At 48.7% G+C, this 26,520-nt stretch overlaps 1 protein-coding gene across 3 annotated transcripts in view; it reads left to right on the plus strand.

Moving 5' to 3' along the window:
- Positions 1 to 26,520, plus strand: part of GPATCH8 (G-patch domain containing 8) — a 149,977-nt gene that overhangs the window by 39,909 nt on the left and 83,548 nt on the right. For all 3 annotated transcript variants that reach the window (XM_082273022.1, XM_082273020.1, XM_082273021.1), the window contains exon 2: positions 23,970 to 24,044. In XM_082273022.1, coding sequence (XP_082129148.1) covers positions 23,970 to 24,044 — 75 coding nt within the window. The remainder of the gene's footprint in view (positions 1 to 23,969; positions 24,045 to 26,520) is intronic.

Here is a 26,520-nt window from a genome sequence, read left to right on the forward strand (position 1 = left end):
TGCCTGTGTAAGTTCTATAGCAGTGGTCCTCAACTCCGGTCCTCGGGGCCCACTAACAGGCCAGGTTGGCAAGATAACTAAATTACATCACAGGTTATCTAATTTGCTGCTCAGTGATTGAAGTATTCTAGTCTGCATCTCCCCAAGGTAATACTTAAAATCTGGCCTGTTAGTGGGCCCCAAGGACTGGAGTTGGCCTACTGTTCTATAGGGTCTAGTTATCACCTCATGCTACCAGTAGTGACACTGACCCTAGTCAAATGCAAAACTAGTGAAAAACAGTCAGAAAAAACGAGTAGGGGAAAAAATGTCAGTGGCCCCCACCTGTAAAACCATTCCTGTTTTGGAGGTCAACTCATTGTTGCCCATCTAGTGCACCTGTTAATTTAACACCAAAGAAACTAAAACTGTTTAACAACCCCCTCTGCTACTTAAAGTGGAGTTCCAGCCTACACACTCACCTGTCCAACGGTCCAGCGATGCGGCTGCCCGAAGCCTCTCTGCTCTGCGGCGCCGGCATCACTGGTGTGGGCACCCGGCTGTGACAGTTTGCGGATTCACAGCCGGGTATGCACTGCGCATGCGCGAGTTGCGCTACGTGTCATGATTGGCCGGCAATCTTCTGGGACTTCTGACATGTCCCAGAAGATGGGAGGGAGGGGGAGAGGAGAACTTCCGTTTAGGGTTCCGCGGCGCACCGAGCGGAAACGTGTCCAAAACTAGGTACCCGCTCCCCCCCAAAAAAATTACATGCCAAATGTGGCATGTCAGGGGGTTATTCCTACCTAAAACGGAAGTTCCACTTTTGCTTGGAACTCCGCTTTAACTGACCAGACCAATACCTCAGGAGTTTAATTTACTTGATTCTATACTCTGAATTCATTCACATTTGGCACCTTTTAGGGGGGAGGGGGGGGGAACGGGTACCTGTTTTTGACAGGTACCCTTCCCCACTTTCCGGGATGTGGCACTGTCCCTCGGAAGTTTGGCTCCCTCCTCTGCTGCCGAGCCAATGGGAATGTGCAGTAGGGACCCGCCTGTGAAGCCGCAAGGCTTCACTGCTGGGTTCCCTCACCGGCAATGGCGGCGGCAGCAGCCGATGGAAACATTGGCTGCGGTGCCGAGATCGCTGGGCTACAGGACAGGTAAGTGTCCTAATATTAAACTGTTGACTTTTCATTTTTGGAGGGGGAGGTGGAACTTCACTTTAAGTTTTTTTTGAGCAGTGTATATACCATACCCGACCGATGCTGCTGGAAATCACTGAAGTAGACACTGCTACTCCAGTGATCTCCACTTGCTTCTGGGCCCCATGCTGAATGGCTGGTCCTGCTGCATTGTGAACGCAAGTGTGATTGGATGAGGTGGAAAACATGGTGTCACAGCCCCACCTCGTTTAGTCAGAATGCTTTTTCAGAAATGCAAAGGGTTCTCTGAATGGTGCCTGTGCCGAGCAGTCAACCTCCTGTAAGCAGAGGTGCAGGTGCTCGGCATTGGACCTGGAAGCAAGTGGGAATCACTGGAGTAGCGGCATCTACTTCAGTGATTTTTAGCTTCCAGGGCTGTCTGCCAGGTATGGCGTATATAAAGTTCACTTGCTTCAAGCTGGTGCCTGGAATGAATCCTGAAAGGCCTGTACTACAGTGTGTATTGCACGCGGTTGTAGCACGGCCCTATTCACTTGAATGAGTCAAGTTCCTATATAGGTGTTCCTATACAGGTGACTGATGGGGGGGAAAAAAAAAAAAAAAAACTGTTTCAGGTACTTAAAGCGGAGTTCCACCCAAAAGTGGAACTTCCGCTTTAGGTGGTCCTAACCCCCTGACATGCCACATTTGGCATGTCATTTTTTTGGGGGGGGGGGGGGGAGCGGGTACCTAGTTTTGAGATACCCGCAACCCACTTCCGCTCGGAGCGACACGGCGCCCTGAGCGGAAGTTCTCCTCTCCCCCTCCCTCCCTGCAATCTTCTGGGACATGTCAAAGGTCCCAGAAGATTGCCAGCCAATCACGGCGCGTAGCGCAACTCGCACATGCGCAGTGCGTACCAGGCTGTGAAGCCGCAAACTGTCACAGCCGGGTGCCCACAGCAGTGATGCTGGCGCCAAGGTAGAGGATCGAGGCTTCGGGCGGCCGCATCGCTGGACTGTTGGACAGGTGAGTGAAATGGCTGGAACTCCGCTTTAAACAAGTTGCATTTAAAAAATACATTTATTAGTGGATTTTCTTTGATCTCCCTGGAGTTCCACATTGAACTCCTATAAGGACCCCGGGGGATGTGAGCTGAAAATGGTATAGCACTGTGGGAACAATGTAGACTGAATAAATATTTCTGTAGGCTAAGGAAGAAACAAAATCTCGTGCTATTGAGCAGTCTTTATTATAATACAGGGATGGTAAATTCAGTGAACAGTTGGATTCTCTAAATGCTGAAACTATAAACCCCAAAATGATCTGCAAAATGTTCCCACCAATATTCTGACTTATGAGTAGAGTGCGTTCACACTTTTTTTTTTTTTTTTCCCCTCCTTTTAATCCTCCAATGGTTTTCCATTGGTACTTCCATTGCAGCTTTGCAAAATGTATCTTTCACTGCCAAGCCTTTCATTATTTCTGGGTAGTCTCTTGTTGCATGCGCTTGCTTTTGATCAGAAGTTGTACTCTGTTATCATTCCATCTTGTCAGTTTCATGCCATCTGGAAAGGCCTCCTGGCCATATTCCATAAATGCTTAGTCAAGACACTCCACCCAAATCCAGCAAAATTGACTCCCAACATGTATTTGCAGAACATTTATTCATGAATAGTTTTCTTGAACCCCTTGATGTAGCCTTGAGCTCCAGTATGTGCTTGATGAGTGCAGATCTTACTGGGAGTGCTTCATGTTTTATACAATTTATCTGGGAGGCTTTAGTGAACATGGAACAAGTTTCAGTTGCACTAAAGCTTACTTAATAAATGCTTGTTTAAAGCTACAGAACTCATATTAAATCTTGTATTTAGAAGTCCCAGAAAGAATCTAAAAATGTGCTTTAAAGCTTTAAATCGTGTTTTACTTTAACTCCAGTTGTATTCAATCCTGCCATTGAAGGCCCTTGTTCAGCGTTTCCTGGTAAGGGATGACACCTGTTCTGCTCCTGCGTTGCCACCCTGGTGCACGCACCCCTGGTAAAGTCTACAAGTGCCAACACATGTTTCTCTAGCGCTCATCGACAGACGTAGTCCTCGGTGATACACCACCTTCGGGTTATGTTACCTCCGCAGGAGCAGGACTAGACAGGAAATTAAAAAGCTCTGGCCACACCCTAGGGGCAGTCCCAGAGGGTATATCCTCTCTCTCTCTGCCTCAGCAAATCAGTTATTTTCTGTCTAGTTAGGAGTAAGGACCTAGATACCTTGCTGGGATCTTAGGTCCTGGCAAGAAATTTTTTTCTAAAAGGATTTTTGGACAGCTTTTTTTTCTCCAGTGTTCCTGTGAGATCTTCAAGCAAGAAAGCTGAACTGGGCGACGGGCTGGATGTTGAGATCCGGTGGTCACCCCAGTTCAGCCTACGAGCGCGTGCAGGCCATAGCTCCGCGCTGAGTCGGCCGCGACAAAGTCCCATTAAAGGACTGAACCCGCGAGTTAAACGTCTCGCTGAAACGCCAAAGACCATGAGTCACGGCGTCTGTATCGGTCGACAGCCCTCCCGCCCCAGTGGAGAGGGGTACTGTCAGGAGTTGGTGCCCGCCTGGTTCCGGTATGGTGAGTAGTATGTTCCCCCTGTTTTCCCTGACGGGTTTTGTGGTGAACGCGGGCCCCTCTCTGTATGGTAAGAAAGAGTTTTCTTTCTATCCTATAACATGTCACAAATCCTCCTACTTTGAGTGTGATTTTATGTGTGCAAAAGCCAGGAGGCTTGGTTTGGGAGCTAACAATCTATTGTATACATGTTTTAAAGATGTAATCTGTGGCATTCTGGGAATCTTATGGGTTAAGTATAAGCTACCTACCAGTCAGAAGCCATGGACATGTAGACTGCCTTCCAAGTCAGATCTCCAGCTAATAGCAGGCCTCCCGAACGGCCATGCGGTCCGCCAGGGCCGGTACCGCCAAACACGCCATATCCCCATGCAGAGAGAGTGTTGTGTGCCTGCAGCACACCGCTAGTCAGCACAGGCCGCCGCCATTTTTTTTGCTGGATCGCACGAGCCGCCATTTTGGCGTAGCCTCGTGTCTCCAGCATGGGGGCGGCCATGTTTTAGGTGATTCTACACCTCGTGGAGCTTGGGGGAGGCGCCGGAAGGCGTACAGAGGGGCGGAGCCGCCTCCTTTCTTCCTGGGCAGCCAGCCAAAAGACTTCCTGTTTGTCTAAGACAGCGCTGTAAGCTGTTGCAGTTCAACTCTGAACATCAAGTGGTGAGCCTGGGGGTCTATCTCTCTCTCTCTCGTAAGGATCCGGTGGATCGAAAGATAGAAGCGGAGTCCCGCACTATCTTTTCTCTGATAGGGTCAGCATTTAGACCAGTAATTGTTATTGGTCTAGTTTCCCAGACACTTACAGAATGGGCGAAGATGGTACGCCAAGATCTTAGGGGAAAAGATATTCCCCAGGAGACATCTGATTTGATAGAACAGATCATACAAGGGCTACGGTTTATCTGTGACGCAGCCTTGGACACCACTCCCTTGTTAGGGCATGCATCTAAGTTAGCAGTGATCCTCAGACGTGTGCTGTGGTTAAAATGCTGGTCAGCTGACCTAGGTTCCAAAAAGACTTTGACCAATCTCCCTTTCCAGGGGAATCGTCTATTTGGAGCCAACCTAGATGAAATCATTAAGGATGCCACCGGGGGCAAGAGTACTTTTTTGCCACAGGCTGCAAAAGCTAAGGAACCTCGCAACAAGCGAGGACCTTTCTTTACCGCCCATAAAGGACGCCCGGCTGGTACTTCCGGGAAAGGCAAGACTCCTCCAGGAGGGTTCAAGAAGGGCTGGTCGGACAAGCAGAGGACCAACCCAGCCAAACCCGAAGTAAAGGAGTACACAGCCTGAAGGTGCGCCCCCACCCAATTTCAGGGTGGGGGGACGTTTTCACCGGTATTCAGGACATTAGATCGAGCATCAACCACTACTACCGGTGCGATTCTTCCCTTCCAACATTTAAGTACAGGAAGCGGTAGTTACCGTTCCCTGTATAGATCTTTTCCTTTACCTTTCCTAAGATTAGTCCCGATACCTCACAGGAATCGGATCTGATTGACCAGATAGGCCAAGTAGCCTCTAGTCGGGTGACTTCGGTCCCTGAGGTTCAACCAGAAAAGATCACCTTGCCTGATAACTATCAGGTATCTGATAAATGTGTGGGAACAGAAAACGACCAGACTTTCTCGGATGGTCGGGGCCAGATACCTCTAGGGACGCCTGGTTCAGATCCAATCAGCGCCAGTGGTCCTAGAAATTCTAGGCTGGCCTCTTCAAGCCGGCCTGGCCGACTTGGACAGGTTAGTCGCAGACGTTCCGTGGGAACTTCGTCTCAGGGAGTGTCTGTAGTCTCAAGGACCTATTTACCTTCGTGCTTTACAGTCGCTGGTTTTAATGGCCTGGCCATTGAGACCCAAGTACTGAAGGACAGAGGTTTGTCTACTTCTGTCATTCCTACCCTTATTAAAGCAAGGAAAGCGACTTCCAGCAAAGTCTATTATCACACATGGAAGACTTATATTGCGTGGTGCGAATCTTTAGGATTTCCTCCACGTACCTATTCGGTGTCTCGAATATTGGCCTTTTTGCAACAAGGGGTTGAGCAGAAGCTAGCCTTGAGCACCATCAAGGGTCAAGTTTCAGCATTAGCAATCTTCTTTCAGAAACCTTTAGCTACCAAATCCTTGGTGCAGAATTTCATCCAGGGGGTGCGGCACCTGGCTCCTCCAGTCCGCGCGCCCTTACCGCCCTGGGATCTTAATTTGGTTTTGTCGGTTCTACAGAAACCTCCCTTTGAAAACATCAGGGAGATTCCCTTGCTTACTTTATCCCAGAAGGTGGCCTTCTTGGTGGCTATTACTTCTGCTCGCAGGGTGTCAGAACTGGCTGCATTATCATGCCAGTCCCCATACCTAGTGATTCATAGGGATAAGGTAGTACTTCATCCTAAGCCATCTTTTCTTCCTAAGGTGGTTTCAGATTTTCATCTGAATGAAGATATTGTACTACCTTCCTTGTGTCCTCAGCCCAAGCATCATCGGGAACATGCGTTGCATTCCTTGGATGTGGTTCGGGCAATCAGGGTATACCTGAAAGCTACGGAATCATTCCGTAAGACGGATTCACTTTTTGTGATCACGGATGGCCCCAGAAAGGGTTTGCCTGCATCTGCCGCGACCATTGCCAAATGGATTAGACAAACGGTGGTACAGGCTTATTCTATTAAGGGTCAGAGTCCTCCGTTCCCTGTTAGGGCGCACTCCACTCGAGCGCTCAGTACTTCCTGGGCCTTTCGCCATCAGGCGTCAGTGGTCCAGGTATGTAAGGCGGCCACTTGGTCGTCGGTACATACCTTTACTAAATTCTATAAAATTGATGTGACGGCATCGGCGGATGCCTCATTTGGCCGCAAGGTTTTGCAGGCCGCAATTTGAGGAGACCGGTGGTCTACCTCGAGGGTTTTTTTCTGTTTGAAAAATTTTTTTTTGTTGAGTCTCATCATTAAGGATGAGCATTGTAAACTTCTAGTTGGCACCGGTTGGGCCTTCTAGATTGGGATTTGATTTCCATTTTCCCACCCCTCAGTTGTGATACTGCTCTGGGACGTCCCGAAGGTGGTGTATCACCGAGGACTACGTCTGTCGATGAGCGCTAGAGAAAAATGGATTTTTGTAAAATCTTACCGTAAAATCCTTTTCTCTTAGCTCATCGACAGACGTAGTCCCCGCCCCTCTGTTTTGGAGTTGGGTTGGGTTAAATTCTCTAAGCACTGCTTTTTCACATAACTGATTTGCTGAGGCAGAGAGAGAGAGGATATACCCTCTGGGACTGCCCCTAGGGTGTGGCCAGAGCTTTTTAATTTCCTGTCTAGTCCTGCTCCTGCGGAGGTAACATAACCCGAAGGTGGTGTATCACCGAGGACTACGTCTGTCGATGAGCTAAGAGAAAAGGATTTTACGGTAAGATTTTACAAAAATCCATTTTTTACAGGCCTGGTCCACCGTTGTCGCTATCAGGAAGACAGTCCAAGGTAATTATGTGTGGCATGCATAAAGTGGCTGGAGGAGCTAAGCAGTTGCAAAGTATACCCGGTGAAAACCGCATTTATTAAACAAAAACCTATAGTAATAATTGGATACACGGTGCTTTAGAAACAATGTTGTGACATTAGGGGTTACAGCATCTAAACTGTGACGCCACCTATCATACCTGTAAATACTGAATGTGTTGCCCTTAAAGCCAGCTATACATGGATCGAAATTTTGTCAGATTTTAGCAGCGACTGGCCAAGATCCGATCCATCTATGGGCAGGCTGGTTGTACCCATGTTGATCCATCGATCGACTTGGGTAAAACCAGCCTGTCACATTTTTTTTATCTTAATGCATAAAATGCGTTAAGATAAAAAAACCTTCTGCTTTTACAATCGACTTTAAATCTTCAGGTCCCAAAAACAAACCCAGATTGCGAGCACATTGAAGCCATCTGCAGAGGCCGATCCCAAACATCTTGGAAAAATAAGACGTCTTAGTTTTAATTGTTGAGTGGGTGGTTGAGTTCACATGTCGTGTATAAACACAATGTGTGTGCAGGAAATGAGCCAGCTTCCGTCCTCAGTCCTCCCATCTGGGGGGTCTTAAGGTGTGCTTGTCAGGATAGGGATGGTAGCATATTTTCCTGGAGGAAGTACTGTGAAAGTACGGCTTGGTGACCTTCTGCAGGCAGCAAATTCCCCCCTGTATTAATCTCTGGAGCTCTGAATAGACTGTATGGCAGTTACTAGGTTGCCAGTACAATGTGCATTTAGAGCAATGATGAGATTTGTGCCATGGTTATGCAGCTAATATGTTTACCTTGGGGAAGAATGATGGATGCAGTCACTGTAGTACTAGGCTCTACATCCTGCCTTTTCATAATCCTAATGGATAGTCATTTAGGCTGTATATGCAGCTCAGTTATATTCAGATTTCATTTAGAATAACCTACTCTGACACACATTCCACCTATGTATGCATCATTTTAAGTATAAGCTGCATGCTAAAAAAATTAATGCAGAGATAGACAGATAAAATATCCTTCCTGATTGTGAATGGATTTAAAGAGGTTGTAAACCCGTACAACTTTTTTTTCTCTGTCGCTCATTGACAGACGTAGTCTTCTTGATTCACAAGAACTGGGTTATGCTGCCCTCTACAGGAGTAGGACTAGGCAGAAAGAAAAAACGTTCTGGCTCCACCCTAGGGGCAGTCCCAGAGGGTATATCCTCCCTCTCTCTGCTACAAGGCATCAGTTTTTTTCTGTCTAGTCAGGAGTAAGGACCTAAGTTCCTTGCTGGGATCTTTTTGGTCCTGGCAAGATTTTTTCTTTAGAAAAAATATTTCTCTTACGTCCTCCGACAGTCGCCGCCTCTTCATATTCGTCACATATGGGGTATTAGACTTTGCTCCGAAGGAGTAGCTAGGCAACAGAATATGTTAACAATAAAGCTTTAACATATCCCACCCTCAAGGGGTGGTCCCCTCAGTCAATACCCTCCTACTTCCTGCAACCATATCTCAGTTTTAATGTCTAGCTTGTCAGGAGTGGCTGGCTCTCTCTGTGCTGGGACTTTTTGTCCCAGACTCTTTCTTCTTTTTAATATTTTGTTTGAGTTTTTTTCTCTACCTTTACTTAGCTGTTATTTTGGTCAGCATTAGTTAGTTCTTCGGACGAAGAGGATCATGCGGACTGGGTCTCGGGCTGATCCCCCTGATCGCAGGTCGTGGGTCAGTGGCTTCCCAGTCTGCCATCGAGCGTTCAGCCAGGTAACGCTCCTGGCACAGTGAACGACCCATCCCTGTTCGGTGCAGGGATGATTGGTGAGGTGGCTACCTCACCGGACGCTGTGCGGTTTCTTAACCGCCATTGTGTGCGTCTTGAATTGCGACTCTCCCTGCCTCATGTGCAGCGGCTTGTTCGCCTGTGCGGGTTCCCCACGCCATGTGAGGTAAGTGTATCTATGTGGGGACCTGTCTGTCTGGGGGGGGTCTCAGTCTGGGACTGTGTAACCTGCCTTTATTCACACTGCTTGTCTCCCTATCTCTCGGCTGCATGCTGTGGACTGCAAGGGGGGGGGGGGAGCTGTGTGACACTGTGTGTGTCAGGCTGGGCAGTGTGGGAAGCTGTGTGCTGTGGGGCATGTTTTTATGGCATGTTGGGGCATATACAGCGATCGCTGCGGCGATCTAACATGTATCCATATAATGGGATAAGCTTGTGTGTTTTTATGCACTATGGAGCGGCGATTTCGGCGCCAAACGACGCCATTTTACCGGCGCCCGCTCCGGCCGCATGGTTTACATGCACGGCGGCCATTTTCTTGTAGCCTCCATAGGCTTACATAGAGCGCCCTGGCAGCATCACTTCCTCTTTCCTGGAACACCGATCGAGGCAGCAGCAGCGGGGTCTCCTCAGGTTTTATCCTTCTATTCCTGTTTGCCATTGCCTGTATTCAGTCTGTATATTCCCTGTGGGGGTCTCATTGTGCCTGAGTGTGGTGCGGTGGGCTGCGCTTGCCGCGCTTGCTGAAAGGGGGCAGTTAACCCTTGGTTGTCTGGCATACAGGGGCAATGGATTCTCAGGAGGGCAAGTTTCCCACAGTATTGGTGGAAAGCCAGGGGACCGCTGTTTCCCCCCCAGGGGGGGATTTAGCCACTATTGTGGCTGGCCTTGCTGCCCAGGTGCAAATGCTGGTGGCTGCTCAATCTACTAAACGGCCCAGAGTTGCTCTGTCCTCTGATTCTGAGGGTGAAGGTGATGGGGCTGTTCTAGCAGGGACCCCCTTATCGGGGTCCCGCTCCTCTCTTGATCTAGTGGGGTCTGAGGTGGAGGCTGAAGTTGAGGGGGTCGATAATTCTCCCCCTGGCTCGCCTGAAGAGCTTGCAATCATGGATGAGTTGATTGCTTCCATTAAGCAGACGCTGCGTTTGCAGGACGAAGTGTGTCCTCCCGCTGCCTTGGCGGCTTATGGGACGCAGAGAAAACGCAGGACGCCGCAGGTTTTTCCCTGCAATGCTGATTTTCAGCGCGCTGTTAAGGATCAATGGCGCGATCTGCGCAAACCTTTTGCGGTACCAAGTAAATTCAAGCTGCGTTATCCTTTCTCGCCTGCCACTGATGAACGGTGGTGTGTGCCTCCACCAGTGGATCATGCAATTGCGGTTTTGAACAAAGCCACTGCGATTCCTGCAGAGGGTTCCCCTGTTTTCCGTGATGCCACGGATAGGAGACTGGAGTCTCTTGCCCGTCATACTTATTCTGTTATGGGTTCTATGCTTAAGGCTCTGTTTGCTTCTCTCATGGCGGCCCAGGCGATCGCAAGTTGGACGCAGATGCTTAGGCGCGTCCTAGTGGCCGATTCGGCCTCGGCGGCGACCCTGGATATGGTGGATCAGATCCACCAGGGTGTCATGTATCTGTGTGATGCGGACCTGGACCTGATTCCGTTGGCTGCACGTGTGCACAGCGTGGCGGTGTTGTCTCGCCGCCTGGTTTGGTTGAAATGTTGGTCGGTGGACCAATCTTCACGTAAAACCTTAGCCAATCTGCCTTATGATGGGTCTCGCCTTTTTGGGGAGTCCCTGGATGTGTTGATTAAGGGGATCACCGGGGGTAAGAGCACTCTCTTGCCCCATTTCCCCAAGGCTAAGGGGGCTTCTGGGAAGAAGCATGCGAATTTTCGGCCCCCTCAGGGGTCCTTTCGTGCCTTTCGGCTGCACTACAAGGGCAAACCAAACCGTTCAAAGGCCAAGGCTCTCAGAAGAAGCCCTGGTCTGGGAAACAGAAGTCCGGCCAATCCGGACCTGCGGCCCATAACAGTTCGGCCTGAAGGGGCGCCCTCACCCGGTTTTGGGGTGGGGGGACGCTTGCTCGGTTTTCTTCAGCCCTGGTTGGCCCGTGTGCGGGACAGATGGGTTCTGGAAATCGTTCGATCTGGTTACAAGATCGAGTTTCTCTCTCGGCCGGAGAGCAGATTTTTTCCCTCAAATCTACAACTGTCTCCAGAGCGCCTGCGGGATCTGCACCTGGCGGTGCGGGACCTGAGGGCTCAGGGTGTGGTGGTTCCGGTGCCTCATCGGGACAGATTTCGGGGGTTTTATTCCAATCTGTTCACCGTGCCCAGGAAGGAGGGCAAGGTTCGTCCGATTCTGGACTTGAAAGCTCTGAACCGCTCTGTGCGGGTTCGCAAGTTCCGCATGGAGTCCCTGCGCTCGGTGGTGGCTGCCCTGGTTCCGGGGGAATTCATGGCCTCCATCGATTTGAAGGATGCGTACCTTCACATCCCCATATTCGAGGGGCATCGGAGATACCTTCGATTTGCCATTGCGGAGGATCACTACCAGTTCGTGGCGTTGCCCTTTGGGCTCGCCTCGGCTCCGCGGGTCTTCACCAAGGTACTTGCACCGGTTCTGGCATTATTGAGGGCCCAGGGCGTTTCTGTCGTGGGGTATCTGGACGACATTCTGATTCGGTCTGCGACCAGTCAGGGTCTGGAGAAGGACCTGTCTGTCACACTGCAAACTCTGCAGGAGTTCGGTTGGACGATAAATGTTCCAAAGTCGACACTGAGTCCGTCGGTTCGTCTTCCCTATCTGGGAATGATACTGGACTCGGTGCAGGCGAAGGTCTTCCTGCCGGAAGACAAGCTCAGGACTCTTCAGGAGGAAGTCAGGTCCCTCAGGGACGTTCCACACTCGTCTCTGCGGACGTGTATGAGATGTCTGGGATTGATGGTCTCGGCCTTCGAGGCGATTCCTTTCGCTCAGTTTCACACGCGGGGTCTCCAGGCGGAGATCCTGTCCAAGTGGGACGGGCGACCTCAATCTCTGGATCTTCAGATCTCGTTGAGTCATCGCACCAGGGAAAACCTTCTGTGGTGGCTCCAGTCCCCGTTGGTGTCCGGGGGCAAGTCGTTTCGTCCGATCTCGTGGACGATAATCACTACGGATGCCAGCCTGTCGGGCTGGGGTGGTGTTCTGGGCGTTCTGTCCGCCCAGGGGACCTGGTCGGAGGGGGAGTCTTCCCTCCCGATCAACATTCTGGAATTACGTGCGATAAGGCTCTGTCTTCATCGCTGGACGGACCGGCTGCAGGGCTGCCCGGTTCGGGTGCAGACGGACAATGCCACGGCGGTGGCATACATCAACCACCAAGGGGGCACCAGGAGTGCCCGAGCGGCTCGAGAAGTGGCCGACATTCTGTCTTGGGCCGAGACTCATGTCCCGGCGATAACGGCGGTTCACATTCCGGGGGTGGAGAACTGGCAGGCGGACTATCTGAGTCGCCAGACCCTGGATCAGGGGGAATGGTCTCTCCATCCGGCTGTCTTCCAGATGTTGTGCGCGAAGTGGGGTCTTCCAGATGTGGACCTGTTCGCGTCTCGCCTCAACTACAAGGTGAAGAGGTTCGTGGCAAGGACGCGCGACCCTCGGGCAGACGCGTCGGACGCGTTAGTGGCCCCGTGGCATCAGTACAGGCTGATGTACGCTTTTCCACCGATTCAGTTGCTGTCCAGGTTCCTTCGCAGGTTACACTCGGAACGCAGCACGGTGATTCTTGTGGCACCGGACTGGCCTCGCCGGTCCTGGTACGCAGACCTCGTGAATCTGGCGGTCGACGCCCCCTGGCGTCTGCCTCTTCGAGACGATCTACTGTCTCAAGGACCGATTTACCATCCAGCTTTACAGTCGCTGGCTTTGACGGCCTGGCTGTTGAGACCGAGGTCCTGAAGGAGAAGGGTCTCTCTCCAGAGGTCGTTCATACCTTGATCAACGCGAGGAAGTCTTCCTCGGGAAAGGTTTATTACCGTACTTGGAAGGCCTATTTTGCCTGGTGTGAGTCCAGGGGGTTTTCACCCCGCACGTACTCGGTTTCCCGTGTGCTGTCTTTCCTTCAGACGGGTGTCGATCAGCGTTTGGCGCTGGCCACGATAAAGGGTCAGGTGTCTGCGCTGGCCGTTCTGTTTCAACGTCCCGTGGCTTCCAACTCCTTGGTTGGCACTTTTATTCAGGGTGTGCGGCATCTGGTTCCTCCTAGGAGGGATCCTTTGCCCCCCTGGGACTTGAATCTAGTTCTTTCTGTGTTACAACGTGCTCCTTTTGAACAGATCAGGGAGATCTCGTTGTCTCTGTTGTCCAAAAAGGTCGCCTTTTTGGTGGCGATCACTTCGGCTCGCAGAGTGTCGGAACTGGCGGCTTTGTCCTGCAAGTCTCCGTACCTGGTTGTTCATTTGGATAAGGTGGTCTTGCGACCTAATCCTTCTTTTCTGCCGAAACGAGTTTCGGAATTCCATCTTAACGAGGATATTGTTTTGCCTTCGTTGTGCAGGAAGCCTAAACATCCAAAGGAGGTGAGATTGCATTCTCTGGATGTTGTTCGGGCGATTAGGGTTTACCTTAAATCGACTGAGTCTTTTCGTAAGACGGACTCCTTGTTTGTTCTTCCAGAGGGTCCTCGGAAGGGCATGGCGGCTTCGGCCTCTACCATCGCCAAATGGATCAGGCAGACCATTGAACAGGCTTATGCCTTGCAGGGGAAGGTTCCCCCTGTGCCTGTGAAGGCGCACTCTACTAGATCACTGAGTACGTCTTGGGCCTGCCGTCATGGGGCTTCTGTAGCCCAGGTGTGTAAGGCGGCGACCTGGTCGACCGTGCACACTTTCACAAAATTCTACAAAGTAGATGTTCAGGCATCGGCGGATGCTTCCTTTGGCCGCAAGGTTCTTAGTGCGGCTGTTCCATAGGGTCCCTTGTTGGGGACTCCTGGCTGTTGGGATATCTTTGTATTCCCTGGTTTTTTTGTCTTTTCCTGGGTTGTTGCTCCTGTTGAGCACTTATTTTTGCTGTTGCCCAGCTGGTTTCCTTCCTTTGGTAAGGTTCCTTTCTTTGATGTGGAGACTGCGTTGCCTTTCGGCGCGGATGCGTTTCCCACCCCTCATGTTTGCACTGCTTTGGGACGTCCCCATATGTGACGAATATGAAGAGGCGGCGACTGTCGGAGGACGTAAGAGAAAACGGAATTTTTGTAAAATCTTACCTGTAAAATTCCTTTCTCTGAGTCCTCCGACAGTCGCCGCCCCCGCCCCTCTTTTGGGGTTGAATGTATACTCTACTGCTATTCCACTAAAACTGAGATATGGTTGCAGGAAGTAGGAGGGTATTGACTGAGGGGACCACCCCTTGAGGGTGGGATATGTTAAAGCTTTATTGTTAACATATTCTGTTGCCTAGCTACTCCTTCGGAGCAAAGTCTAATACCCCATATGTGACGAATATGAAGAGGCGGCGACTGTCGGAGGACTCAGAGAAAGGAATTTTACAGGTAAGATTTTACAAAAATTCCGTTTTTTTAGGTAGTTTTCTCCAGTGTTTTTTTCCTGTGAGATCTTCAAGCAAAAACGCCGGACTGGGCGACACTAGTGGTCACCCCAGCCGGCCTACGAGCGCGCGCAGACCATTGCATTGCGCTTGGTCGGCCGCGACACATTCAAGTAAGTATGCGGGGCCGGGCGACGGGCTGGATGTTGAGATCCAGTGGTCACCCCGGTTTCTGCCTACGAGCGCGTGCAGACCAGAGCTCCGCGCTGGGTCGGCCGCGACGGAGTCCCATTGGAGGGACTGACCTTGCGAGTTAAAAGTCTCGCTTGGACGCCAGGAACCACAGAGTCGAGGCGTCCGGAGTGGTCCACAACCCCCCACCCCGGTGGAGAGAGTATTGTGAAGAGAGGGTGCCTGTCGTTTCGGTATGGTGAGTAAACGTTCCCCTTTTTTCCTCGTTATGAGGCAGTATGAATTATGGGCCCCTCCATACATGGTCAGTATATATCTGACACTAAAAGTCCCCCTTGTAAATACAGTATGTGTTTGGTGGGAAGTGGACTTGGTTTGAGAGCTAACACTCTACCCAGCAGACTGTAGTATTACAGCAGACATAGGAGGTATAATCCTACCTTAATTGTAGTGTACCTCCTGCAGATCGATAAACCGCCACTTAGCAGAGATGCAGGTGGATTTGCTGGGAAAAACGATTTCGGCGGTCCGCCGCCATTTTGCCGTAGACCAGGTGCATGTATGTCCTCAGGTCACGCCGGCCGCCATGTTTTTGGAGTCTATTGTCTCCCGTATGGGGGCGGCCATGTTTGATGAGCCCAGCTACCTCGTGGAGAGCTGGGAACGCCGGAAGGCGTACACAGGGGGCGGAGCCACGTCCTTCTACCCGGGAAAACGAACACAGCTCTTTCCAGTCTGTAAAAGACAGACGCTGACTGCAGTTGGTTGGAAACTTCTCTGCATCGGGTGGTGAGCCTTGGGGGTCCCTCTCTCTCTCTGTGGGGATCGAGAAGCAGGTACTCTGAGGGCGCTATTGCGCTAGGGGGAGACACATAAAAAAAAAAAAATTAAAAAAAAAAAAAAAAAGAGAGTTTTTTTGTTTTTTCTGGCAGAGGTGTCCTGAATTAACATGGACCCTGCCACTCATGTATCTCCACCGGATCCCCTCGAGGTGTCTGCAGGATCCTCCAGCACCCCACTGATGGTTGAATCATTGTCAGCTATTATGGAAACTTTTGTGTCCCGGGTGGAAGTGGCTTGTCATTGACAGGGCGCAAGAAAGCGACCCCCGCCTAACCCCTTATTATCTGAAACTTCGGATTCAGACTCTGAGCCTATTTCTGCAGTTGCAGGTACTTCATCTGGGATTGGTGTCTCGGGTACTGTCTCTTCAGACAGTGAGGAGGATGTTTCGGCATCAGCCATAGCCCGAGAGGAAGCGTTGGTAAACGCACTCATTGTATCTGTTCAAGAAACCTTAAGATTACAGGGTATTCCGTCGGAAATGGCTGAAACTGTAATCCCTTTTGGGACTAAAAAAAAAAAAAACGCATGAAAATGGCGAAGGTTTTTCCATTGCCCAAATGTTTTTGGCAATCCAATCAAAGAGGAATGGAGTCTGCCAAAACGCACCTCTGCATTTCTAAACGCATTAACTGGCGTTATCCGTTGAGGAAACCCTCATTAAGAAATGGACAGAACCACCTGTGGTGGATTCACCAATTGCTAGATTGAATAAAGCCACGGTTATTCCTTTAGAAGACGCTCCGTCTTTTAAAGATCCAGTGGATCGCAAGATAGAAGCTATGTCTCGCACCTTGTTTTCCTTGTTTGGATCAGCTTTCAGACCAATAATTGCTATTGGTCTGGTTTCGCAGACTGTAACTGAATGGACCAAGTGGTTACGCCGGGACTTAGAAGAGGTCCCTCAGGCGGTATCAGATTTGTTGGAACAAATGATACAGGGGTTACAGTTTGTGTGTGATGCGGCGTTAGACGCCACTCCATTATTGGCGCGAGCATCAGTTTCAGCAGTGGTTCTCAGGCGTACACTGTGGCTAAAAGGTTGGTTAGCCGACCAAGGTTCCAAAAAAGCATTAGCTAATATCCCCTTTTTAGGAGAGCGTCTATTTGGAGCCAACTTAGATGAGATCATTAAGGATCTCACGGGTGGAAAGAGCACCTTTTTACCGCAAGATGTTAAGGGTAAAGGAACTCGTCAAAGACGAGGGCCTTCTTTCTCTGCTCACAAAAAAGTTTTTTCGTCCCGCGGGTGAAAAAAATTAAATCCTCCAAAGCTCCTTCAGGAGGCTTCAGGGGACGTTGGTCGGGCAAGCAAAAGCCCGCCCCCTCCAGACCTGAAGATAAATCGTCCAAAGCCTGAAGGTGCGCCCCCACCCATAATTGGGGTGGGGGGACGTCTTCGCCGGTTCCCGGATCCATGGCTTTCCAGAATCCCGGACAAGTGGGTTTGCGAAGTCATAAGGTCAGGGTACAAGATCGAGTTTCGATCTCTCCCACCGGCGCGATTCTTCCCTTCCAATATCCGACTATCCCCGGATCGTTTAGAAGATCTGCGGAGAGCAGTCACGGATTTACTACAACAAGGAGTGGTAGTCCACGTTCCTTGGACAGAACGTTTTCAAGGGTTTTATTCAAACCTATTTACAATACCCAGGAAAGAGGGCAAAGTGCGTCCAATTCTGGACTTAAGGGCACTCAATTCCTTTCTCGACATAAGGAAATTCAAGATGGAATCCATTCGCACAGTAGCAGCCTTCCTGCATCCAGGGGATGTCCTAGCGTCCATAGACATCAAGGACGCCTATCTTCACATTCCCATTTTTCGCAGGATATCAGCGGTTTCTACGCTTTTCCGTAGAAGAGAACCACTATCAGTTTGTGGCGTTACCTTTCGGTTTCGCCACGGCTCCTCGGGTCTTCACGAAGGTGTTGGCCCCAATGTTGGCACTACTGCGCCAAAGAGGCATATCGATTCTAGGTTACCTAGACGATCTCCTGCTTCATGCAGAGTCTCCTCAGACCCTGCTACAAAACATAGAAATTACTATAATTTCTTTACAGGAATTCGGGTGGCTGGTGAACCAGCAAAAGTCATTTCTGGTTCCCACCCAGAGGCTCGAATATCTGGTTCTAATTCTAGACACAGTCAGGACAAGAGTTTTCCTTCCGGTAGGGAAACTCCGAAAGATTCAATCAGCAGTCCAGTTGTTACTATCCAACAGCTGGTCTTCCCTTCGGACTTGCATGAGGGTTCTGGGGTTGATGGTGGCTTCCTTCGAAGCAGTCCCATTTGCCCAGTCCCATACCCGAATTCTTCAGCAAGAGATTCTTCTCAGATGGAATCGGAATCCGGAGTCCCTGGACTATCGGATCCAATTGAGCTAACAGACCAGAGAGTCTTTGGTCTGGTGGCTTCGGTCTCCGATGCTCAGCCAGGGAAAGTCATTTCTGCCAATATATTGGACGATAGTGACCACGGATGCCAGCCTATCCGGATGGGGAGGAATTCTCGGTCAGTTATCCGTTCAGGGACTTTGGTCCCCGGAAGAATCCAGGTTACCGATAAATGTATTGGAACTGAGAGCGATCAGACTTTGTCTGATTCACTGGACCGAGCAGCTCCAGGGCAGCCCGGTTCGGATCCAGTTGGACAACGCCACGGCCGTGGCTTATGTCAATCACCAGGGGGGCACCAAGAGTGTCCGAGCGGCCAAAGAAGTGGCTTGCATTCTTCGCTGGGCGGAACGATTTGTTCCAGCTATCTCTGCGGTGTTCATTCCGGGGGTGGAAAATTGGCAGGCAGATTATCTCAGCCGTCAGACTCCGGATCAGGGGGAATGGTCCCTCCATCCAGAAGTTTTCCACCAGTTGTGCCTACGTTGGGGCACCCCGGATGTGGATCTGTTGGCATCACGATTCAACAGAAAAGTACAGAGATTCGTGGCTCGCTCCCGCGATCCTCTAGCAGAGACCGCAGACGCACTGGTCACCCCGTGGGGGCAATACCAGCTAATGTATGCCTTCCCTCCTCTCGGGTTACTGCCAAGACTTCTTCGCAGGATAGAGGAGGAAGGAATTCCAGTAATCCTGGCAGCTCCGGACTGGCCTCGTCGAGCTTGTTACGCCGACTTGGTCAGACTGGTGGCGGACGTCCCGTGGAGACTTCCTCTCAGGGAGGATCTACTGTCTCAGGGACCGATCTTCCATCCTGCTTTACGATCGCTGGTTTTAAACGGCCTGGTTATTGAGACCCAGGTGCTGAAGGACAAGGGATTGTCAGCTTCAGTTATTCCTACTCTAGTTAAAACAAGGAAAGCGACTTCCAGAAAGATTATCATCGTACATGGAAGTCTTATATTGTGTGGTGTGAATCCCTTGGGTTCCATCTACATCTTTATTCGGTAGCCCGAATATTGGCTTTTCTGCAACAGGGAGTTGAGCAGAAGCTGGCTTTGAGTGTTATCAAGGGTCTGGTTTCAGCATTTGCCATCTTCTTTCAGAAGCCTTTGTCTACTCATTCCTTGGTGCGGAATTTCATCCAGGGGGAGCGACACCTGGCTCCGCCAGTGCACGCGCCGTTACCATCCTGGGATCTTAATTTGGTGCTGTCGGTTCTTCAGACACCTCCCTTTGAAAATATCAGGGAGATTCCCTTGCTTACTTTATCCCAGAAGGTGGTCTTCTTGGTGGCTATCACTTCTGTACGCAGGGTGTCAGAACTGGCTGCATTATCCTGTTGTTCCCCAGATCTCGTGGTTCATAGGGATAAGGTTGTTCTTCATCCGAATCCATCCTTCCTTCCTAAGGTGGTTTCAAAGTTTCATTGAATGAGGACAGTGTATTGTCCTTCCTATGTCCTTAGCCCAATCATCCTCGAATTTGCATGGCATTCCTTGGATGTAGTTCGGGCGATCAGGATATATTTGAATACTACTGATTCAATTTGTAAGACGGATTCACAGTTTGTGATCACGGATGGCCCTAAGAAGGGGTTGCCTGTTCTGCTGCGACCATCTTGAGATGGATCAGACAGACGGTGGTATAGGCTTATTTTATCTAAGGGTCGGGATCCCCCGTTCCCTGTTAAGGCGCATTCTACTCGGGCGCTTAGTTTCCTGGACCCTCCGCCATCAGGCGTCAGTGGTTCAGGTTTTCAAGGCGACTGTTTAGTCGTCGGTTCATACCTTTACAATATTGTATAAGGTTTATGTGATGGCATCGTCAGATGCCTCTTCTGGCCGCAAGGTTCCTGCAGGCCACTGTTTGAGGAGACTGTTGGTCTACCTCGAGGATTTGTGGGGTAGGTCTCATCTGTTTACTCGATGAGTCCTTTGATACTTCTGGTTGGCTCCGGTTGGGCCTTCTAGTTTGGATTTTGATTTCGGTCAATCCCACCCCTCATTTGTGGCACTGCTACTGGATGTCCCAGTTCTTGTGAATCAAGAAGACTACGTCTGTCAATGAGCGACAGAGAAAATCGGATTTTTGTAAGATTTTACCGTAAAATCCTTTTCTCTTAAGCTCATTGACAGACGTAGTACCCGCCCCTCTATCATTGAGTTGGGTTGGGTTAAATTCTCTGTTGCTGCTTTGGGACAGAACTGATTCTCTGTAGCAGACAGGAAGAGGATATACCCTCTGGGACTGCCCCTAGGGTGGAGCCAGAACGTTTTTTCTTTCTGCCTAGTCCTACTCCTGTAGAGGGCAGCATAACCCAGTTCTTGTGAATCAAGAAGACTACGTCTGTCAATGAGCTTAAGAGAAAAGGATTTTACGGTAAGATCTTACAAAAATCCGATTTTTTTTTTATTTTTTTTTTTTTATTTTTTGCAGCCTGTAAGAGAAACACATAATGAGCTAGTATGCATCGCATACTAGCTCATTATGAAATTCTTACCTTAGAACGAGCCCCCGCCGTGCCACCCGCTTACCTGTCTGATGGGCGACATGTCCAGTCGCCAGTCTTCCGGGATCGCGGCATCCGGCCATCTGATTGGCCGGAGCCGCGGTGACGTCACTCCCGCACGCGGGAGCCGACGGTCACGGCACGGGGCTCTGAAGAAACGGCACCAGCAGCCGTTCCTTCAGAGCGCATGCGCCAGTGACGTCACTGGCTGCATGTAAGGTAAATATCTCCTAAACGGTACATGTTTAGGAGATATTTACAGTACCTATAGGTAAGCCTTATCATAGGCTTGCCTATAGGTAAGTGTCAGAGGAAGGTTTACTTCCTCTTTAATTAAAGTGAATGTAAAGGAAAAAAAATAACCAACATGTCCTACTTGCCTGGCTCTGTGCAATGGTTTTGCACAGAGCAGCCCCCAATCCTCTTCTCGGGTCCCCCGCCGGCGCTCTGGCCCCCCCCCCCCTGCTGAGTGCCCCCATAGCATGCCACTTGCTGTGGGGGCACTCGTGCATTTTCGCTCCTGAGCCAGCTCTCTGCCTCCATAGAACAGAGTGGCTCAGCCCCACTCCCGCCTCACTGGCTGTGATTGATATCAGCAGGAGCCAATGGCATCTCAGCCAGTCAGGAGGGAGCGACCTGGGAGAGCCTCGGGTCTTTTGCATATCGCTGGATCGAGAGAGGGTTCAGGTAAGTATTAGGGGGACTGAGGGGGCAGCTGCACACCTGAAGGTTTTTTACCTTTTTTATGCATAGAATGCATGAAGGTAAAAACCTTTACAACCACTTTATCTAAACCCAAAACTGCAATATATTGCAGCTTATGAGTGAGGGCTGCGTTCCTATTCTGTTTTCAAGCTTCTTTTGCTTTTAAACCTGTAATCCTGCTTCAAATAAAACCCTTCCTGTCCCTAGGTGTCTGACTCTCCACCACTGATCTATGGGAGCTGTGGTTGTCACACTAGGCTGCTCTCCTAATGAGGACTACAGACATGTCTGTATCTCCATCGTCATTGCATGAGGGGCCAATCAATTGGTAGTTTATAAAAAGGTTAGGAAAGATGATATTCTGCTCACAGAAAGGCACAAGAGCATTACACTTCTTAAAGATCAACACGTTTGTTATATATTTGCTAAAAATGTTCTTGGCTTGAAAAAACAAATGAATGCAGCCAATAACTAACGACTTTAAGCTGCAATATTATTGCATTTTTGTTCTTGGGTTCTGTTCTCCTGTAATAATCCACAACCCATATTTCCAAACCTTGCCTAATACAGCTGGTACTTATTACAGTATACGCAATAAATAAACAAGGAGGATCAGTGTTATACCCTCAACTTTTGTTATTGTGCACCTTGGCTCGAGCTGCGGGTGTACATTCCAAATCCATCACATGACTTTCCATCAGACTACATGTACCAGCCATACCCTCAACTTCTGTTTTTTGTGCACCATGGCTCGTGCTGCGGGTGTACATACCAAATCCATCACATGACTTTCCATCAGACTACATGTAGCAGCCACCATAGCACCTTGTCACCAGTACGTGTGAGCGAACCGGCGTAGTGGACATCAGTCGGCATGTTTAGGCGAGATGAAGGCTGAGCTGCAGGTTCTTCAGGAGTGCGATGGCACACTGAGTTGTAGTTTGGGAGTTGGGCTGCTGTTAGTGGGGAACAGAAGCTGGGGATGGGCCTTGATTTTGATTTAAGCAGAGAAGATTCATTGAAGGTGAATGAAGAGAAATATTGTCATGTGATCAAAAAGCTTTAGAGTAGAAAAAAATGGCCTTTGCCTACTTAAAAGGGGGTTGTTACGGCAGAAGGTGTTTATCTTAATGCATTCTATGCAATAAGATAAAAAGCCTTCTGTGTGCAGCAGCCCACCTAATACTTACCGAAGCCCCCTCTATCCAGCGATGTCCACGAGTGCCTCTCCCTCCTTATGGGCTGAGACACAGCAGTGGCTCCCGCTGCTGTCAATCAAACTCAGCCAATCAGGCGAGAGAGGGGCGGGGCCAGGTCGTGGCTTTGTGTCTGAATGGATACACAGATAAAATTTGGCTCGGGTGCCCCCATAGCATACTGCTTGCTGTGGGGGCACTCAACAGGAGGGAGGGGCCAGGAGCTTCAGCCAGGGACCCGAGAAGAGGAGAATCTTGGCTGCTCTGTGCAAAACCACTGCACAGAGCAGGTAAGTATAGCATGTTTTTTTAATGGAGAAAAAAATGAGACTTTACAATTAAGAACTCCTTCCCACTTTCACATGCCCATAATCTATGAACTCCAATATGGGGAGCCATCCCTGCTGGAAAGAGCAGTGATCACCGCTGGGAGAGCACACAATGATTGTTGCTAGCAGCTAGAATCGTGTGAAAAATCCGACATGCTGGTTGTACCCAAGTCGATTGATTTGGAAACAATCAGCCTGCCCATAGGTAGTTAGAATCTCGGCCAGTCCCTGCTGAACCAGCCGAGATTCAAATCCTCTATGACTTATCTTAAGGTTGGTACTGCAAATATCTTTCCTCTGTTGGAAAATGTGTTCCAGCTCCATTATGATGACTTCTAAGGAACGTATTTTTTAATGTATTATCTACCTGTTTAAAATTTCCCATTTCATCAGACTGAAGTCTGTCTCTGTGTAGTCTTGGGGCTCATGGCCGTTGGTTTCCCTGCTATCTCAATGGTGTAGTTTAGGTGACACTCGTGTTGGTTCTCTCTGGATGCCGTATGTCCTATTGAAATTTATTTGCCTGAAAGGCAAAACAGGCCAAGAAGAACATTTTGCTGCGATTTTGCATTTAAGTGCTGCTGCTGCGTTCAATTGCAAGATCCAGTTTGACAGCAATGTCCTTGTAGACAAGCCCTTATTTAGAGCAGCTATTGGTACGTGGCTTTTGTGATGCACACAATGAAAAGATTCTACAAATGGTATACAATTTCTGTAGAGTAATTGTTATTACTGTACTTTTGTAATCAACAGTGCAGTTAAAGCCCAACTCCATTGTTTTGTGGCTTCCCTGTGATCCTGCCCTAATATAATAAAAAGTTTAAAAAAAAAAAAAAAATTTTTCCCCCTCTTATCGCTTTGTGGAAATTTTTTTTCTTCTCTGGTATCCACAATGGGCAGCTTTCATTGCTGTGTGGAACAGTGCTTATGTTATGACGTGTGAGCGCTGTTCTATGCAGCATCCTATGAGCCAATGCTGTGTGATCACCCATAGGAGGTATAGCATTGACAGGCTGAACATATAGGAAGTAGGTTCAAAGATGCCAGTCATTCAGCCAGTGGGGTGAGCACTGGAGCGTGGAGAGGGTAAGTAATGCTTAAAAATTTTGTACAAAAGTTTTTAAAAAAAAACTCAAGTTGAGATACAAGATCTGTCTGTTGAGTTGGGGTCAGAATTTTACTTTTTGAAGTAAATGTTTTAAGCCATGTTTCCTAATTCTCTGGGGATTATCCTTAAATGTCTTTGTTCTTTCTGTGTGTAGGGTAACCACTTTGACCAATATGAGGATGGACACTTGGAGATTGAACAGGCCTCTTTGGACAAGCCCATTGAATCGGTAAGACGGTGCATTTTGGTCAGGCTTCATATTCTTTGTATCTTTTTCTTTTTGTTTTACTTGCCCACTGAGAGACTTTTAGAAGATGTAGGAGTCCAGCTTAAAGCAATCATTGGTGGTTTTTTTTAAATTTTGATTTTTCCGATATTTTATTTTAATTTCTTTTGTTTTTTATTTTGCTTTGCAATCTGTATTACAACCTTACATATTAAGGCCCTGCTATATCCAGCAGGTCTTTGGAAGTCAAGGGGCAATGTGTCCTGGCCCTTTGCATGAGAGGTTAGAAGCGTACTCCATTGTATTCTCATAGTCTAGAGAATAGGTGGACCTAATGCCAGTTATGGCACCATCCACGCGTTTGTTTTAAAGTGGATGTGTCAGCTGCACTCAGGAGAGGTAGCCATCTTGGAAGTTTAACCCATATTCATTCTGCACGTTTTGTAGCAGTCAGGGTTTTGACCTATGCAAAGCTTAAGCTTACAAGTGGCTGCCATCTTGGTTTGTAGCAAGTTACAGGTCCACTTTAAGTGAAATGCACATTGAACCTCAGCTGGGACTTGCAGATTCTTTAAAATATGGCGGTGACTAGGGTTCATTTTGGCTGATCTGTGAGCAGTGCAGTGCCTTACAATCAACTTTTTTTTTTTTTTTTCCCGGTTTTTATGACCTTTTAAACGTGAACCTTCTATTTTTTTGTTTTGTATTAGATTTGCAAAGAAAGCTGTTGTAGAAAGGTACCCAGTTATGAAATGTATGCAATTATCAGAAAATACATTTTCTCTCCCAGTACGCACCATCTCCCCTTATTTTATTTATTTTTTTTAACTGGTTTATTAGGCAAACCATACTTTGTTTTTCATCATGATTTCTATGAAAGTGAGGGTTAGGCTGACACTAGATCTTCTGATAAGGCCGCACAAGACTTTCAGCATTGGGCATGTTTCTTGTGGGCAAGCCTTTCATTAACTGTAATGCAGCCCATGGGATCGTGCAACACACATCGCTTTCAAATCTTTTTAAATGGTTCCAAATTGTTGTATTTAGCTATGAGGCTGGAGTTGCCTTTTATATGCCAAAGTAATAGTAAAAGATAAGAACCTATTTTCAAATAGAAATGGGAAGGCTTAAAGTAAAACTATCTTTTCTGTAAGAGAATTTAGTTTCAATAATAGGCCCCTTGCCTGTTCATTGTACCAAAAATCCCTCTGGTGACATTACTGGTAGCTTTTGAAGTTCTCCACCTTCTTGGGGATGGAAAGAGCAGGCACAGCCCTCTCTATACAACAGTGCAGCTCTCTTGGCCTTAGTGGCTGATCATCGGGTAAAATCATCAGGCTGATGATTTAATAAGTCTCAGTTGAGGATGAGAAAAGCACCTTTATAAAAGAGCAATACTATATAAAATAACAAGACTACAGCTTGCCATTCCAGCTGCTGATGAATAGAAAATGTTCTCTTACAGAGCTACAAGGTCTGGTAGAATCATTAGCATTCTGTCATCTCTGGAGTTGTTGGATGCCTGCATCCCATGCTAAGTGCTGTGGTTCTATCCACTATTTAGGGACACACTAGTTACCTAGCAGTCTGCGGGTGGAACCAGAGCATGCAGTGGGAAATGAGGGCATCCGATGCACTCTGAGGTATCAGACTGCTGCTGATCCCACCAGCCCTTGTAGCTTTGCAAAAGAGGATTTGAATAGGCATCTTCTTACGATGTGTAACTCCCTGGACATCTATCCACTCAATCAAGGCCTTTTAATATTTAAATACTCTTCCCCCCCCCCCCCAAAGGGCCAGCCCACTTTTTGCGTTGGGGCTGAGGCTCTGGAGAGGGATGATGTTTTCAGGAAGCTATGTACAGCCCCACCTGCCAGCTATGATCTACCTGCATTGCATAGAGCAATATTTTTCAACTCTGGTCCTCAGGGCACACTAACAGCCCAGGTTTGCAAGAAAACTGAAATACATCACAGGTGATATCATTTGTTGCTCAGTGATTGCAGTATACTGGTCTGCATCTCCCCAAGGTAATACTTAAAATCTGGCCTGTTAGTGTGCCCTGAGGACCGGAGTTGGGAAACACTGGCATAGAGAAACGGAGGTCAGGTGATGACATCACTGGGTCTAAAATAAGGTAGGTCATCAAAAATGGTAGGGTTTTACATAAAGAGTGTATTCGCTTAAAAAAAACCTTAAAGCTCTCTCCCCCTGGTCCTCAGACATAGGGGCACCAGCATCCAAACCAACATGTCCAGCTGTATCTCTATCAAGCATCTGACACAGCCTGCCAGAACCTAGATGTGTCTACAATCCGCTACAATTTTTGCTTTTGCTGTAAAGAGTCTATCTTGGCCCATATTCAGCAAGCCTTCTACCTTATTGGACTCCAGCTGTCCACTATCTCAGGGACACACCCTCTGTCAACAGCCTCTATACAATTGTTTACACCTATTGGATTGTCCAGACCACCTAGTAC

The sequence above is a fragment of the Pelophylax lessonae genome (assembly GCF_965119305.1).
Source record: "Pelophylax lessonae genome assembly, chromosome: 11".
NCBI classification, from domain to species: domain Eukaryota; kingdom Metazoa; phylum Chordata; class Amphibia; order Anura; family Ranidae; genus Pelophylax; species Pelophylax lessonae.